The sequence below is a fragment of the Nilaparvata lugens genome, chromosome 5 (assembly GCF_014356525.2).
Source record: "Nilaparvata lugens isolate BPH chromosome 5, ASM1435652v1, whole genome shotgun sequence".
Lineage (NCBI taxonomy): Eukaryota > Metazoa > Arthropoda > Insecta > Hemiptera > Delphacidae > Nilaparvata > Nilaparvata lugens.
In genome coordinates this window covers 70,605,388-70,622,579 of record NC_052508.1, presented here as the reverse complement: position 1 = coordinate 70,622,579, position 17,192 = coordinate 70,605,388, and the positions used below count along the sequence as shown (strand labels likewise).

Genomic DNA, 17,192 nt, shown 5'->3' with positions numbered 1-17,192 from the left:
ACAACTCTTTGAATTCGACTCACCAAATGACCCCACTAGAATTAACTTTCGGCAAATTCAAACATTTCAATACCTTGGATAAAACTCCAGTGCAAATTACTGAAGAATTAGCTGACAGATATTTCCAAGAGTTGGAAACTTTCCGTGATATCATCAAAAAGAAAACTGATCATGAGAAAGAAAAGAGAACAGAGAAACTTAACAAAAATCGTGAAGAACCCCCAAATTATTCAGATGACGTAAGATATGTGAGAAGTATTCAGAACAAGAAATATCTCCCAAAATACTTTGAAGCAAAAAAGATAGGTGAAAATACGTATCAATCTAAGAAAAGAACTTTGAAACTTCATCCCAATAGATTGAAACGAAATAGGAAAGTGAAAAAGAAACGTATTGTTACAGATAATACTGCTTCTGGCTCTAATCCTCCATTACCAACCCCTGGTACAAGCGTACGAGCTAGTGGACTTGACTAACACAGCCGGACTCATACCAGTACAAATTGAACGACATATGTACATAAACGAGACATTGACATTCTTACATTATTCTAATATAAGTAGCATTAAGATAGAAATTAAGGATTTATCAGATTCTATTGACAAGTTGCAAAATGTATCACCATCATTGAAAAAACTTATGATTCCCTTCATGCAAATGCGTGACAATCTTTTCGAAAAATTAAGTTTATTGTTTCCTTCATATCCTTCATCTCGCAAAAAGAGAGGACTGTTTAATGGATTAGGGAAAGCTATCTCCTGGTTTACTGGTAACTTAGATGCAGATGATAAAAATAATTATGATCAAATTATTAACCAATTAGAAGAGAATGAGAAGATCCTTATTGAAAATGAAAAGAAGAATATTGTTGTAAATAATAATTTAGTTGATAAGTTTAATTACGATTTGAATAGGATTAATAGTAATAATGATTTGATTAAGAATGTGACTCATTCACAAGCAACTGTATTGAATCAAATTTTAACTATATCTTTAATCAATTTGAATCTAGAGTTAATGGAGATCAAAGTAAATGCATTATTAGATAGTATAGAGTTTTGTTCCAATTCGAAAATTCATTATTCAATTATCCATAAATCTGACTTTGTAAATATCACACTTTCCCACAGAGGAAAAATTGCTAGTGAGAATATTGAAACGCTGTGGAAATTAAGCACAGTTCATTGTACTATCTCTGAGAATTTTATTACATATTTTATTTCCGTTCCCATGAGAAGCGCTATGCTTGATACCTATCGTCTCATCAATTATCCTGTATTCCTAAATAATCATTTTTATACAATGAATGTCAGTGAGAAATTAATTTCTGTAGCTGAATCAGGCTTAGTGGTACTAGACCAATGTCTACATGATCTCAACGCCTCTTATTGTCGAACAATGCGTAAAATCAATGATCTTTGTATTGAGGATATCTTAGAAAATAATGAATTGACCAATTGTCAACGTAATTATATTTCTGAACCTATTCCTTTTATGAACTATGATGAATTATGTAATTGTATCTATGGATATGGTCAATCACATATCAAAATCAATAATGATAAAATAAATCCTTCAAAATCATTTCTTATTCATTTAGATAATGGAGATGTAATGAAAGACCAACGTCTTCCTTCTACTTTCAAAATGTCTAAATCATTTAAATTGATTAATATTCCTGATAAGATTTTATTGATAGAAGAACTAGATAATATGAAAAACATGTCAACCTTTGAGAAACAGAATTATAATTTTAATGATTTATCTTTGTTTAACGATTATGGTAGTGAGAATATAATGTATTTGTTAGTTGCTATTTCTATTTTTGTATTGGTTTTTATAGTCTTTTTATATCGTAGTCATGCTTCGAAGCCTAGAAATGTATCATTGTTAAATACTCCACAACAACCCCCAACTTTGGTGTATGCTATACCCAAATTATGAACTTTAAGTCCAATCATCGAGGACGATGAAAAATTTTGGGGTGGAGGAGTTATAGGTGTGCTAGTAGTAGTGAGCTTAGTCAGCATTAGTATTCAATAAAACCAATTAGCGGCCTGCGCGCCGTGCTTAGTCCGTTTTCATTCTTCAACTCTGAACGTCGGGGTTATGTCCGACGATTCGGTGAATAAAATTTGTTTTTAAAAACTTGTCATCTTCTTAGATAACCTTAGCTTTAGTAGGTTATATGGAGCAACAGTGCAGCAAAATCAAAATGAAGTTGGTAACAGTGACTGCTGTGGCTGCTATAGTGAGCAGAGGTGCAACCAAGCACAACGCGCTAATTATTATTAATTATATATTATAACCAAGGACAACGAGGTCTTTAGGATTTTAGAATTGAGGTTTTTATCAATAATAAAATTACACAGAAAAACATTTGATGCATTTCAGGCAATTTTACCCATAATTACCCACTTTTCATATTCAATGGTAACTGTAGGAAAAACTTAATGTGAAATACGTGCGTAAAGATCCTCTGCTGCACTCAACAAACCATTCCGCCCTCGCCTACGGCTCGGGCGTAAACGTTTCTTTCGGTGCAGCAAACTGTCACTTTGCGCACTAGTTGCACAAATAACTATTTAATCAGCTGATGCCAAGCTTTTTATATCTATATCTTATACCGTTTCTGTAAAAATACAGATATAGTCAGCTGATTAAAAGTGAATTGCTCATGTTCGCGGCGCGTATATCTGTACGCACCTTATCATGCACGTCAGATCATGCATGAGTCGAATAACAAAATCTGAAAAGTGCCATTGAAACACGTTGTGATCTCAGAAGAATGAGCCCTTCTATCATTTAATTTATATCCTTCTATTGTTCTATATGTTCTTTCCTTTGAGCTTGCATGTGGCTACTCACACTGATTGACTTATTGCAACCTCCAAATCCACACGTTCAGTGCTCTCTCCAGATTTTGTTTCTCATCTACACGCTTGGTCATGCATAAACAACTTGCACTTGCACCTATTCGCATTCAATGTGATCACACCCTTAGACTGAGAAAAATGGATGTAGGGAAAATAATTGCTGATATTAAGTTTTATTTAGATTAGTTGTTTAGCCTATAATAAGTTCTATTTTTCCTTTTATTTTGACATGTTTATCACAGATTCTCAAACTCACTGCCGGCGCACAAGATGTTCTTTGCCGGTGGTGCCATATCGTAATCAAGAATATTTATTTTATAAAAATTTGTATGTAATTGATTTTATAAATATAAAAATAATATATATAAACATATTTTTTTATTTTATGGCAAATATATGAATTTGAATTTGTACTATTCTTAATTTTTTCTGAGTTTGAGATTTTGTATATTAGGTGTAATGCTTTCTTTAGCTTTATTAAATTTAATTTGTATATCTCTTCTTACTTGACTAGAATTGAAGCAGAATAAGTTAACCGCAACTCATTGCCAACACACAAGGAATCTTATGTTGGTAGTGCCGAATATTACATTGATAATTATTGTTGTGCAAGTTACAATCAATGTCTATTTGTAGGTAAATGTATATTGTATACTCTGGTAATTGTATTGTACAAGTAGCCTATTTGCATGTGAATTTTGACAATAAATTAAATTCAATTCAAATTTCAATTGAGAGATTGCGAGTTAAAAATATTTTATAAGTTACCAGCGAAAAACTCTTTGGGTTCAGATCCTTCTTCAATTTCCTTGAAGCCAACTTCTTCCAGATGTCCCAATCCCAGTTCAGCCATGTCTCCATCTGTCAGCTTGTCAACGGCAAAAGCTGCAACCTGCAAAAATAATAGAACTTTCAAAAACAACCAAAATAAAATTACTAGTAAGATAGAAAAATGAGAAGTTTTATTCACTTTACCGAATAGTGAAGCGAAGCGTTTCACCTTATATTAATTTCTAACAGTAGAGAATAGTTAAGCCTGGTTTTCACTAGTAGAGTTAGTAGTCGAGTAATTGGCATACTAACTCTACCGAGCTTACTCTGCTCTACTTACATGGTCGAGTAACTGTTTTCACTAGAATTGAGAATAGTAGTTGTGTTGTCTAAGTGGTCTTGTGAACAGAACCAACCTAAAATGTCAATACTTTTTTTAACACTTTAATAAACTAGTAGTTTTGTGAACAGTAGACCTCACGCAGTATTCTCATCCACAAGTACCTCATTGAAACTATAGACCTTATGGAAATATAGCAATAGACTGACTTCTCCACACATCAGTGTAATCACTTGTCAGCTGATTTATGATGAATAATTCTATAGTCTGATTTTTGCTCTAATATTGGCGTAAGCAGGAGGCTCCTTTTTCCTTCTATATTATCCTTAAAATGCAAAATTTCCAAAAACCTTGCATATACGTCGACGCGCAATCAAAACAGGAGCATACCTGTCAAATTTCATGAAAATCTATTACCGTGTTTCGCCGTAAATGCGCAACATATAAACATTTAAACATTAAGAGAAATGCCAAACCGTCGACTTGAATCTTAGACCTCACTTCGCTCGGTCAATTATCATTTTTTATTAATCTTAATAAATTAATACTTTTTAATAACTAACAATACTTCTTAAAATTGATAGCCTACGGCACGACTCTACTCTACTAGCTCGAGACTGTTTTCATTAGCATAGTAGTGGTAGAGTAGAGTGAGACGCGGTGGTGGGGGAAGGCAAGTGGTAGAGTACTATCCCACTCTACTCTACGAAAAACTAGTACTCTACCATGAACGTTTTCATTGGGAGAGTTAAAAAGATAGTTAGTACTTGCCCAGGGAACTCTACCACTAAAGGTGCACCTCCCTTTGTGGGTAAATTTCCGCAGTCGACGACGACAAGCATGGTTGACATTCATATTGTACAAATTTCAAGTGTGCTAAAACACCTGATGAAATAACTTTTCATTATTTGTGTTTATTATTCAAGAATCAAACATATCTAATAATATCAAAATATTGCCATTTAAAAGTATAAAAAAGTATAAATTCAACCTCCCCCATTAAAACATAATTGAACATAATCTTTCAGGTTGATTAAACAAATTGAAATCTTGTTGAATGAAAAAGACTAAGAAATTGTCAAAAAACCACTGATTTATTGATAATTAGAAAGACCGGTTTCGGTTATTACACCATTGTCAATCTCTGATAAACTGAGATTGTCAGTCTGTCTGTCTGAGTTTATCAGAGATTGACAAATCTACCCAATCTGAGATCCCCACACTGTCGTGGTCGATGACGGCATTTACGCACAAACGAAAACCCAGCTTAACTCTATTTATGAAAACCAGGCTTTATAGACAGAATGAGAGAATAGAATAATATTATAATAAGAGACAAATTAAATTTCTGTAGGTTTTTAAAATAGTTCAAACATTTAATTTAGTAGAGTACTGAGAAAAAAATAGATGTATAGTTGTGATAAAGCACGACAAAACTGTGTTTGTATTTTATCAAAATTAATACAATCGAAACTCGACACAGAATTCTTCTTCTTCTGGTTCCTTCTCCTATCGGAGATTGGAAATCATCACGGCAATTTTCACTTTATTGATTGCAGCCTTGAATAGTTCCCTTGAGTTGCAGCCATACCATTCTCTTAAATTATTGAGTCGCAGCCAGGATATCCTTCTTCTTCCCACACTCCTCTTTCCCATGATCCTTCCTTGCAATATAAGTGTCAACAGCTCATACTTTTCACCCCTCATTACATGGTATTGCAATTAAATAAAATATATTGCAATATATTGCAATTTTCTTCTCTTTATAGTCGCAACAACTTCACATTCCTTTGCCATCATTAACATTACATCCCTATTTGTCACTTTTCTAATAAATTATTATTATTATTATTAGACACAGTATTATTGATGAACAATTAATTATTCTACAATATACAATTAACTGAATCTAAAACATGAATGAATAATAGGTTGGCATTGTAAAATTAATACAATCGAAACTCGACACAGTATTAGGGCCTGTACACATGACGTTTGTCGCTCGGTAAATGCCGCGTTTGTCGTGCGTTGGAAATTGTGATACCGTAAACATGAGGGCGTTAACCGCGCGTTTTGTCGACGTTTTCATGACAGTTCAAGTGAAAAATACACTAGTGTATTAAGATGTTGTGAACACAAAACACTAACTTATTATATAAGTGTACTCTTGTTACAGAAAAGTATTTGTATCACAAATGTGTGGTACTCGTATAAAGAACTGCCTACTCGCATATTTTGCAAATTTTTGGAGGAGAATGACTTGCTCTGTAAGACTCAGTTCGGTTTCCGAAAAGGCCTATCAACTACCCATGCTCTGATTAAATTGGTGGAGGAAATTCTGGACTGTTTTGAGGAGAAATGTTCTGCTGCTGTATCATTCTGCGACCTCAGTAGAGCTTTTGAATGTGTTTCACATGACATCCTGTTAGCAAAAATTGAAGCACCTACAGATTGAAGGATTAGCACTGGATTTATTCTCCAGCTATTTGCAGGGCAGAACTCAATATGTATGTGTGGATGGTAAAAGCTCGGGTACTTTGTCTGTTAAGTGTGGAGTACCTCAGGGCTCGGTCCTGGGTCCTTTGCTCTTTCTTATTATGATTGATGATTTGAGCATCAATGTCCCATCGAAAATAGTCTTATATGCAGATGACACCACAGTTCTCAATAGGCATTCAGATGACACTCAGGCTGTGGCACTTTCTGAATCTAATTTGAAGGTAGTTCAAACGTGGTTGAATGCGAATGAGCTGCTTCTCAATGCAGATAAAACAACAACAATCACGTTTGGGCTTAAAAGTAGATCTGCTTCCAATAGCACAAATAATAAGCCTCAGAAATTTTTGGGAATCATTGTAGACCCTACTCTAACTTGGACCCATCACATTGCCAGTCTGAAAAATAAGTTGAGCAGCAGTGTATTTGCCCTCAAACGTCTTTGTGGTGAGCTGGACCAGGATGGCATTCGTCAGGCCTATTTTGGCATTTTTCAGTCGCATATCCAATATGGCCTAATAGTCTGGGGTTGTGCAGCACAAGCGCATGATATCTTTTTGTTGCAGAAAAAGGCTGTCAGAGTCATTGCCAAAGCTCCATTTCGTGAACATTGTAGAGAAATTTTCAAGGGATTGCGTATATCAACACTCTTTTCATTATACATATTACAATGTTTACTGTTCTTGAAAGCTAATCCCGATAAAATGGAGTTGAGAAGTGCTACACACACACATAATACTCGAACAAGTCAATCTTTGAATTTAGCAAGAAGCAGACTCCACAAGACAGATCAAAGCCCCACTAATGCCGCAATCAAAATTATGAATAGACTGCCCTTTGAAATAAGACAACTTAATTACAAAAGGTTTAGAAATGTGCTAGAAAAATTTCTCTTAGATAATCCCTTCTACTCCGTCAAAGAATATATGGAGAAAAAATTATATCCAAGGGATTTTGAAATGAATTAAAAATAATGTATATTTGAATTTCAATCCAATGTACTACTGTGACTGTTTATTGTAGTGGTTTATTGCCCGTTTTTATTGTGCTGTATTGTATTGTGTTGACTGGCCTATATGTCAAATTGTGATGTACTATTGAGGCTAATAAAGATATTCTATTCTATTCTATTCTATTCTACCTGTCTGCAATGAGGTAGAGACTTGGAGCCGTGCCACAGATAGAGTTGGCCCGTGGATTTTTGAACCAGAAGGAAGGATCCTTTCGACCTCAGCGACCTGATACTGCAGGCCACTTCAACCAGAACAGCTTCTTCGTTCTCCTGTCCCTTACAAATGAATAGTTTGTACTCGTCTGCAAAAAAATCAGAAAAATTTCAATCATCATTTGATTTAGCCCACTATCAAATCAATATGCACTCTGCTCTCCTTTACAAAAAAGTATCAAATCTAACCAAAATAACCATATTCGATTCAAAATAGGAAAATCAAAGGATATTGGAAAGAAATTATCAGGAGAATTGCAATCAATTCATTATTTAATGTAATTTTTGAAGTGATGTTGTGTGTATCTTTACTCAGTAATAACATAGAGAAACAATAGCGTGAGTAGATATCCCATGGTATAGGGCGTTTATGTCGTAACTTTTACTGTTATCTCAAGCCGATAGTCCACGTAGTTCTTTCCCATAAAGCTATGTGACGCTGGCAGTCTCTCATATTGTGCCGTTCATACAATCTCACCCGGCCAAAACAGTAAAAATCTACAATAATCGACAGTAATCGGCTTGAGAATCAGTAGAAGTTGCGACATAAACACCCTATACCATGGGATATCTACTTACGCTATTGTTTCTCTATGGTAATGATCAACTTTATTACAAAAAATAACTAAACGTGATTTAGCAGGGATTATTATCGATGGGCTATTTATATGAGCCAGCCAAGTCACTCCATATATTTTTTTTTCTATGGTGAGGCTGTCGGACTAGAATTTTTCTTAGATTGAGCTCTGTTTTGAGCTTTTATTACCACAGTAAAACAGGTTATCACTGGAAGTACAAAATTATGATCTTGATACTTTTAAGAGAACAATAAAAAGATGATTGGAGAAGAAAGCATTTTATTCAATCGAGGAAATGCTGGTCTGTAACTCTTATCCATGAATATAGTATCTTACGTCACATGGACTGGAAGGGGCCTTTTGCGGGCGAGAGAATGATGTTTCTAGTCGAGGCGTTAGCCGAGACTAGAATTTCATTCGAGCACTGCAAAAGACATTCAGGTCCAAGTAACGTCCTACACTTTTTTGTTATAATAATCTAAAGAAGAATAACTGAGAAATAGAGAACATTACCTGCTTGTGCTGAAGTTACTACATGCATTCCATAAACATAACCTAGTTTACAAATTCCGAATCAGGAATTTTGTGGAAGTTGACAAAACTTCCACCTGGAGTGCTAAAGGTGGGTTTTTTGTAGCAGTTTTGCTGTTCCTATTTCGGAACTAGGAAACATACTCGACTGTAAGGAAAACATATGGTTTCATCACAGTAGAGTATGCTGTGATGAGAATCATATGTTTATTTGTTCTGCAAACAGCTGTTTACCGGCTTGATTTCATGCATGGAAAACATCTGAGATTGAATGACTTTGACAAAAAAATATTTTTTGCAGGTAAAGTTTTTTGTTTCTCAATTATTCTTTTCTAGATTATCATGACAAAAAATAGTGTAAGTTACTTGGACGTGAATGTCTTTTGCAGTGATCGAATGAAATTCTAGTCTCGGCTAACGTCTCGACTAGAAACATCATTTTCGCCTGCAAAAAGCCCCTTCCCGTCCTTGTGACTTAAGATACTACAAGTGGCCTATCTGTATTTCAATTCGTAATATTATGATGAGAAATTGAATACAAATATTAATGTTATTGTATCCATATAAAGTGACTTTTATCAATGCAAATATTTTGTTTGTGACAATAAAACATTCTCGATTCTTGATTTATGTTAATCTTCAACAAGATTTACATAGTTTCTGCTATTAATATTCAAATCAAATCAAATTTATTGCCAAATTCACAAATACATTAATCATATTTCAACTCAAATACACTTTTATTTTCATGATCGTAGAAAATGATCAACGTCATAAGCACCCACCATTCTGACGCTTGTCCCCCTTGCGACCCTGATGGAAGACGGCGGCGCCGTGGAAAAGCGCCAACAATGCCGGGGGCTCGGCGTGCTGGGGCACCCTCACCTGGGCACCCCTCTCCCGGTCCAACTGTACTGTGAGGAGCGCCGCGGCGCCCTGGTCATTGAGCGTCGCCCCACTGCCCTGCCACGTGAAGTACACGCAACGGTCCCGTCCTGTCGATCCGGCGTGCTTCGAAGGTTGGCCGCTCAGTTCTCTACCTGCAGGTCGATTCAAATAATTAATTCATTTCACTGAAATTTTACAAAGTGTACAAACATCTATTCTGTAAAATAATAGTGTAATAGTGTGAATATTGAGTGGGTATTATTGTAGTTGTTTTTGTGTATCTTATATTATTTATCAGGTTTTTGAACTGAAATGAACTTTTGATTTTAACAGTATGTTGAACCCTGCGTTTCTAGTGTGAGAATTTACTCTGTCTTGTTTGAATTTGCTAACTTGTTGCTTAGTTGTCGAAATTAAAGCAATTTTCGTGCATTTTTCAAATGCAGTTTCAATTTCTTGTCGAAAAAGCTACTGTATTTGGGAATTGTACGACCATTGACCTTTTTGCAGCTTTGGCTTTTCCACTGGATGTTATGCTCAACGCTCGTGGAGGGGGAATAATTTTCAGTGAAAAGGCCACAGTTGGTATTGAGACGTGAACGGAAAATCATGTAACGGTGCGCGAGCCTCGGTCCTCTGAATGGGTCTGTGGCCCATCCAGAGGGACAAATTGAAAAGTTTTTCATTGTCAGTACTTTTGTTGTAATTTGTATAGTAATCTAAAATTGATAGAATCCGTAGATGTAAAATCAAGAGGTTAATTGTGTGCGTGAATTTAAGTAGAGTGTAGTGAGTTTCATAACGTCTGAGTTCATTGAGTTTTGGATTGAGAGGTCTCAAAAGTAAAATTTGAAATTGTTGAAATGGTGAGTGCCAAACTGTTGTTTTTATTTAACTCGAAATTTAGTACATAGAATGACCGAGGCCCGAATTTAGTTGCAGCAAGTTAGCAGGTTCCCAAAATGTATAGATTGAAATTGAATATACCTTCTGTTTCTGAATCAGTTACTGAGTAACTTTGTTTGAAAATTTGACATGTTACCTGACTTTTATTAATTCGTTCTATATAATATTTAGAGTTCAATAAACATGAAGTTGAATTTTATTAGTATTTTTCATTGAAGTTCGTAGTTGCTAAAATAGGTGACAATTAGTTATTGATGATAATCTGTGCATTTGAATGAACGAATCCACTAAAAGCTCCCAACCAATCAAGGATTCAAATACCGGTATATGATTAATTGATATCAGTAAACTTTAGCAAATATTATAGAAAAGAAGAAACAACCCCCCTCCGTTCACAATAGGGGAAAGAATTGGCTTATACACGTACGGGATAGGAAATTAACGAATGACGCTTCATCACGTCTGTACTACTCAACTGACAAACTTGGAATTTTCCATAAAGGTTCTTAATTTACCGAGGTTGCTTATAGGCCTTTTAAACTCTTCAAGATTTCAGTAGGTCAAGTTTCCAGTTTGTCAAGTATTTAAATTGACCTTGCAGAGCATGCGTTACCTGCTAGTCTATACTATAATAAAGGGAACAATTAGCTTATACACGTACGGGATACTAAATTCACGAATGTCACATCACGTCTAAACTACTGAACCGCTAGTACTCGGCCACGGGAGGGGGTATGTAGCCCTAGAGCAAATGTTGGCAGATGACCCATACTAAACCATTTCAGTCGCTATGAAGCATTGGACTTACAACATCTTGTGTTTGCTGTTAAGCAGTTTTTAGAAACAATGAATCTGTAGTCACAGTGCAACGCTTTTCCGACAATATTTTAGCGTTGGACGCCGAGGTACAGTGCCTGACCGAGTTACTGTGACCGAGGTACTGGGTTGCAGCGTTTTGAAGAACTTTTGAAGAGTCGTCTGCAAACAATGTCTTTCAGATCTACGTAGGGACTGGAAAACAGCTCCTTTCTGTGCAGTGTTGCGAAAAATGTAAACAGAGTCAGAACGGCAGTTGTTACAACTCCCAGACGATCGACTCGATAACATGGTCTCAGACCTAGACGACACTGACTCGGTCTACATTTTCCGGAGTACGAAGTGAACAGGGAAGACCAGGTGGTTTATTTTTCTCCACAGAATCAGTACTTCTAAACGCTGCAACCCATCGGAGTACAGTATTTCCATCAGGCACTGCACCTCGACGTCCAACGCTAAAATATTGACGGAGAAGCGTTGCACTGTGACTACAGATTCATTGTTTCTAAAAACCTACTCGACAGCGAACACACGATGTTGTACGTTCCAATGCTCCATAGCGACTGAAATGGCATAGTCTGCCAACATTCGTACAATGGCAATATCCCCTCCAGTCGTCGAGTAATAGCGGTTCGAAAAACATGCGTTTCCTCTACAACATTCTGTACAAGTCATATGCTCATATGCAAATAGATCTTATTTCTCATACAAGATAACATAAGTAACATAACCTTAGACTGTGTATTTCAAATTAAAGTTTAAGCAGTTTTGGGCAAATGGCTGTTGTTTTTACCTGGATTGTATTTGCATATGAATAAATGAATGAATAAATAAGATTAGCAGTGTTGTTTTCTATACCGAATACCATTTACCGAGTACAATTTTTCGTAGCGACTAATCAGAACAGATTTAAGATTATATGATATTGTAGTTACTGTGATGTATAACCATAAAGAAACAATAGCGTAAGTAGATATCCCATGGTATAGGGCGTTTCTGTCGCAACTTTTACTGTTATCTCAAGCCGATTACAGTCGATTTTTAATGTTTTGTTGGGGTGAGAGTGTATAAACGGCACAATATGAGAGACTACCAGCGTCATAAAGCTTCACGGGAAAGAACTACGTGGACTATCGGCTTGAGATAACAGTTAAAGCTGCGTCATAAACGCCCTATACCATGGGATATCTACTTATGCTATTGTTTCTCTATGGTATAAACTACAAAATTCATGGTGAACAGCAGTCGTTTATGTGAACAGTTTACATTAGTTATATTTTGGAAGATATTTCAAACTTATTGATGAAAGTATTCTATAGTGAGGTCCACGTTATAATGGCAGTGTTTGATTAGCAATGGTATTGCTATCCTTGTCTGTCATTCAACAAAGCGGATAGTTTTGATAGATCTGTTGCCAGATCGTATTTCAACAATGTAAAAGTATTCATTAATTAATGAAATATTTAATCTTAATTATGTAAATTGATTATGGAGTTATTGAAAAATATAACATTTATTGCTTAGTAAAATATAATTGATTATTTTAAACGAGAATGAACAATTAATATCACATCAATAAACCTGTATCAGCTACCGTCTATAGAAGGCATTAACACAACAGAGGTTTGGTAACCTTTTTCTTCTATCTTTCTCCACTGCCATTATAACGTGGACCTCACTATATTCTATTATAAATCATTTTAGAGAATCGCATTCTGGATAGAAATTAGAATACAGTACTGAGGAATTAAGAATCTGGAACTGTAAGGCCCGGTTGCACAAAAGCCGGTTAAATTTTAACCGTGATTAAATCCACGAAAACCAATCAGAGAAGGCCTTATTGATAAGACGGCTTATCTGATTGGTTCTCGTGGAATTAATCACGATTAAAATTTAACCGGCTTTTGTGCAACCGGCACCAAGACTCTGGACTATAGGCGAGTGAGTAAGATGAGAAATTACCAGTGACAGTGATATTGTATATCCATCTGATGACGTAACTGTCTCCGGTGAAGAACTGCGAACAACTATCTTCCGACACTTCCGTTGTGGTGAACTCATTGATGTGCCACACTTTCAGACTCTGCGTTGTTATCTCGAAGTGTCTCCTTGTCTAATAATAATAATAATAATAATAATATAATAATAATAATAATAATAATAATAATAATAATAATAATAATAATAATAATAATAATAATAATAATAATTATAATAATCAGTGATCTACAAACACAATTTCAAATTAGAAAACAAATGCAATACATAAGTTACATCAATAAGTGAAAATTTGAAAGAAAAATGATCACCAAACATAGTAAAACTGTGAAACATGAATACACAAGAATTGGCAAATGGAATGACTTCTCTATTTTAATTCTATAGTTGAGATACAGAATAAGAAGTAAATAACTTAGTTCGTTTTGAAATTAACGTTTGAATGTTTGAAATTTGAATGAGTACAATGAGTTTTACAAATATAATGAGCAAAATGCTATGAATCATTACTCATCAAACTAAGTACAATGAGTTTTACAAATATAATGAGCAAAATGCTATGAATCATTACTCATCAAACTAAGTACAATGAGTTTTACAAATATAATGAGCAAAATGCTATGAATCATTACTCATCAAACTAAAATGAATATTCTTGAATATTCTAAAATGAATGTTAATGTTCGGGAATAGTGAGAAAAAAGATATTAAGACAAACATCAAAATATTAGTATTAATGCAGTAAAACATATATGGAGAAACAATATTAGTTGGAGGTAAATTTAGGCTATCAAGTGCTAAGGGAGGAACAACGTAAAAGATCGTGTTTATGTCCCTCCCTTAGCACTTGATATTGAGCAGCTAAAACCAGGATAACTGATGCAGTAGCTACAGTCCGAGAAGACATCTTGCGAACAGTCTGGGATGAATTTGGCTACCGTCTAGATGTCGTCTGAGCATCAAAAGGAGGGCACACAGACCACTTATAAAATATCATCATAAACTTGATACTTCTGTGAATAATTTGATGTAAAATTGGTTTTAAAATTTTTTAAAAATAAATACAACTTTTTAAAATTGGGTCATTCTTTTTGAAACACCCGGAATACTTTCTTGACTTATAAAATATATTTGAGATAAAGTTGGATCAGCAACTAATATTACATCAGGATAAACGGATAACTTGGAGCAACAGCTATCTAATATAGAAGGCAGTGGTAACAGAGAATCGGCAATTCTGTAGGCCTATCATTTTCACTGACTTCATAACGCGAGTATAGTAATAAGACTCACCTCTTCATCGAAATAAGTTCTGCCTCTCCCAAGATGGCTGCCCTCCAATTCCAGATCCGGGGCGGGAAATTTGTAATTCATAATCTCTTCGGCATCACATGGCTTCAATTCCATAAGACTTTCACCCTGTAAAATTGGACATTGCGGTTAGGTTTAGGCCTACATTGAATAATTAAATGAAACAAGTTCGTCTAGATTTTCGTAGAAGCTACAGTTTCATAGCACCAATTAATTATTCAGTAATCAATAGATAATTAGTTTCCATTTTTAGTTAATTATTAATTAGGTAAGTAACACTAGTATAAATCACAATTATCAATTTGCCAGTATCAATTTAAATTGAGGAAAAACTGAATAACCATTGTACAAAGTTCCAAGGCCCGGTTGCACAAAAGTCTGTTAAATTCCAACTGTGATCAAGTGCTGATTGAAGACGTCTTCCGCTTTTCTTATTGCTTCTTATGGCATCACCGTTAAAATTCAACAGAATTTTGTACGACCGAGCCTAAGTATCACAAAATACAAATGGCATTTAACCGTTATTTGATCACCATTGAGTTTATTTATTCATTTACTTCTATAGAAATTACAAATTTCGAAAATTTTTGTGCGACCGGGGCTAATTTTTCCTATAGTGAGGTCGACGTTATAATGGCATTTGATTAGAAATGGTATTGCTTTCCTTGTCTGTCATTTAACAAAGCGGATAGCGCTATCTCTTTCTCGCTTTGCTCTGTTGCCATATCGTCTTTTAACATGTGGAATTAATAATTAACCAACAAAATATTTCATCTCAGTTATGAAAATTCATTAACATAATTAGAAAATATATTTTCTTGCTCAATAAAATATAATTGATTATTTTAAACGAGAATGAACCGTTAATATTACATCAATAAACCTGTATCAGCTACCGTATATAGAAGACATTGACAATACAGAGGATCGGCAACGTTTTTCTCCTATCTTTCTCCACTGCCATTATAACGTGGACCTCACTATAAGGGTGTGATCACATTGAATATTGGACAAGTGCAAGCTTGGTTATGCATGATCAAGCGCGAAGAAGAGAAAAAAATCTGGCAAGAGCAATAAGAACGTGCACTTGCTGGTTTTGTTCAGTGTGAGTAGCTTCATGCAAGCTCTAAGGAAAGAACTTAAATTATAGAAGAATAGAAGGATATACAATATACATGATAGAAGGGTACCTTCTTCTGTGATACAAGTCACAACAGTTTCAATGGTACTTTTCAAAGTTTGTTTTTCGACTCATGCAGATGATAGATAGATAGATATACACCGTATCCCAGGAGTAAGAGGTTTACACGTTTAATTTTATATTACCTGCCCATTCATGCACCGAACTTTTTTCAATTTTACACAGTTTACAAAGAAGGTTCTGAAAATATACTGGGGAAATTTCAGCTCCCTAACCTTCGTAGAAACAAAATGGCGGCATATTGAAAATTTTGCCAATTCGCTTCCTATAAAAACTACTTTCATGTGCTATTATCTGATTTGTTTACTAAGTTGCGGTAGTCTTGCCTCATTTGATGGTACCAGAAATGGATCAAGCAGTCCTCCAATGGTGATCCACCTCATTTCGCAAATCATGTCAAGCAATTACTATATGACAAACTTCATGGCCGTTTGTGGAAGTGATTTTTTTAGATTAGCCACCCTGATCACCAGATTTAACTGTTTGTGACTACTTTTTATGGGGTTACTTGAAGGAAAAGTTTAAATATCTTTATAGTTTTAGCTTCAATAATAATGTAATGATGAAGAACTTCTCCGGTTACCGTGGAGTTTCTTTGTGAGAGCTTACGAATCATCTCTTAAGCGCTGTTATCTGTGTGTTGCTGTGGATGGGTTTCAATTTGGATAATTTTGGACTTCAAGGTTTTTCATTTGGCTATCATCTAGTTTTTTTATTTAAAAGTCATATTGCCCTAAAGTGCAACAATAAAAATATTTTATAAAACTAAAAACACTTTTTTAATGTTTTTGAAGTATAGTTTTTCAATTAGCCGCAATTTTGTTTCTACGGAGGTTAGGGAGTTGAAATTTCCCTAGAATATTTTTAGAACCATCTTTGTAAACTGTGTAAAATTGAAAAAAGTTCGGTGCATGAATGGGCACGTAACATAAAATCAAACATGTATAAAACTCTTCGTGGGACACTCTGGTTGGCTCAACGGCATCAGACAAAAGTCAAAGTGCTAACAAAAAAGCAAGACACCATTGATGTTACATGAATTTTATATCTAGTATACAGTTACTACCAGGTAACTTTAAGGTCTTTGACCTTATTACAGTAGTCAAAATAGTCCTTCAAACTATAAAAGCACCCCTTTAGAAATTATTTCAGACTTCGTTTAAACTCCTTTATCCTTAATATTTCCCGCAACCGAATTTAGTAGTACCATAGAGAAACAATAGCATAAGTAGATATCCCATGGTATAGGGCGTTT

The 17,192-nt window shown here is 34.9% G+C and overlaps 1 protein-coding gene across 6 annotated transcripts in view; it reads right to left on the bottom strand.

Annotated features, from left to right (window-relative positions):
- LOC111045543 (supervillin) overlaps window positions 1–17,192 on the bottom strand; it is a 212,396-nt gene that overhangs the window by 18,695 nt on the left and 176,509 nt on the right. For all 6 annotated transcript variants that reach the window (XM_039429203.1, XM_039429201.1, XM_039429200.1 and 3 more), the window contains 5 exons: window positions 14,719–14,844; window positions 13,390–13,540; window positions 9,603–9,857; window positions 7,625–7,797; window positions 3,645–3,768 (listed from right to left, as the gene is read on the bottom strand). In XM_039429203.1, coding sequence (XP_039285137.1) covers window positions 3,645–3,768; window positions 7,625–7,797; window positions 9,603–9,857; window positions 13,390–13,540; window positions 14,719–14,844 — 829 coding nt within the window. The remainder of the gene's footprint in view (window positions 1–3,644; window positions 3,769–7,624; window positions 7,798–9,602; window positions 9,858–13,389; window positions 13,541–14,718; window positions 14,845–17,192) is intronic.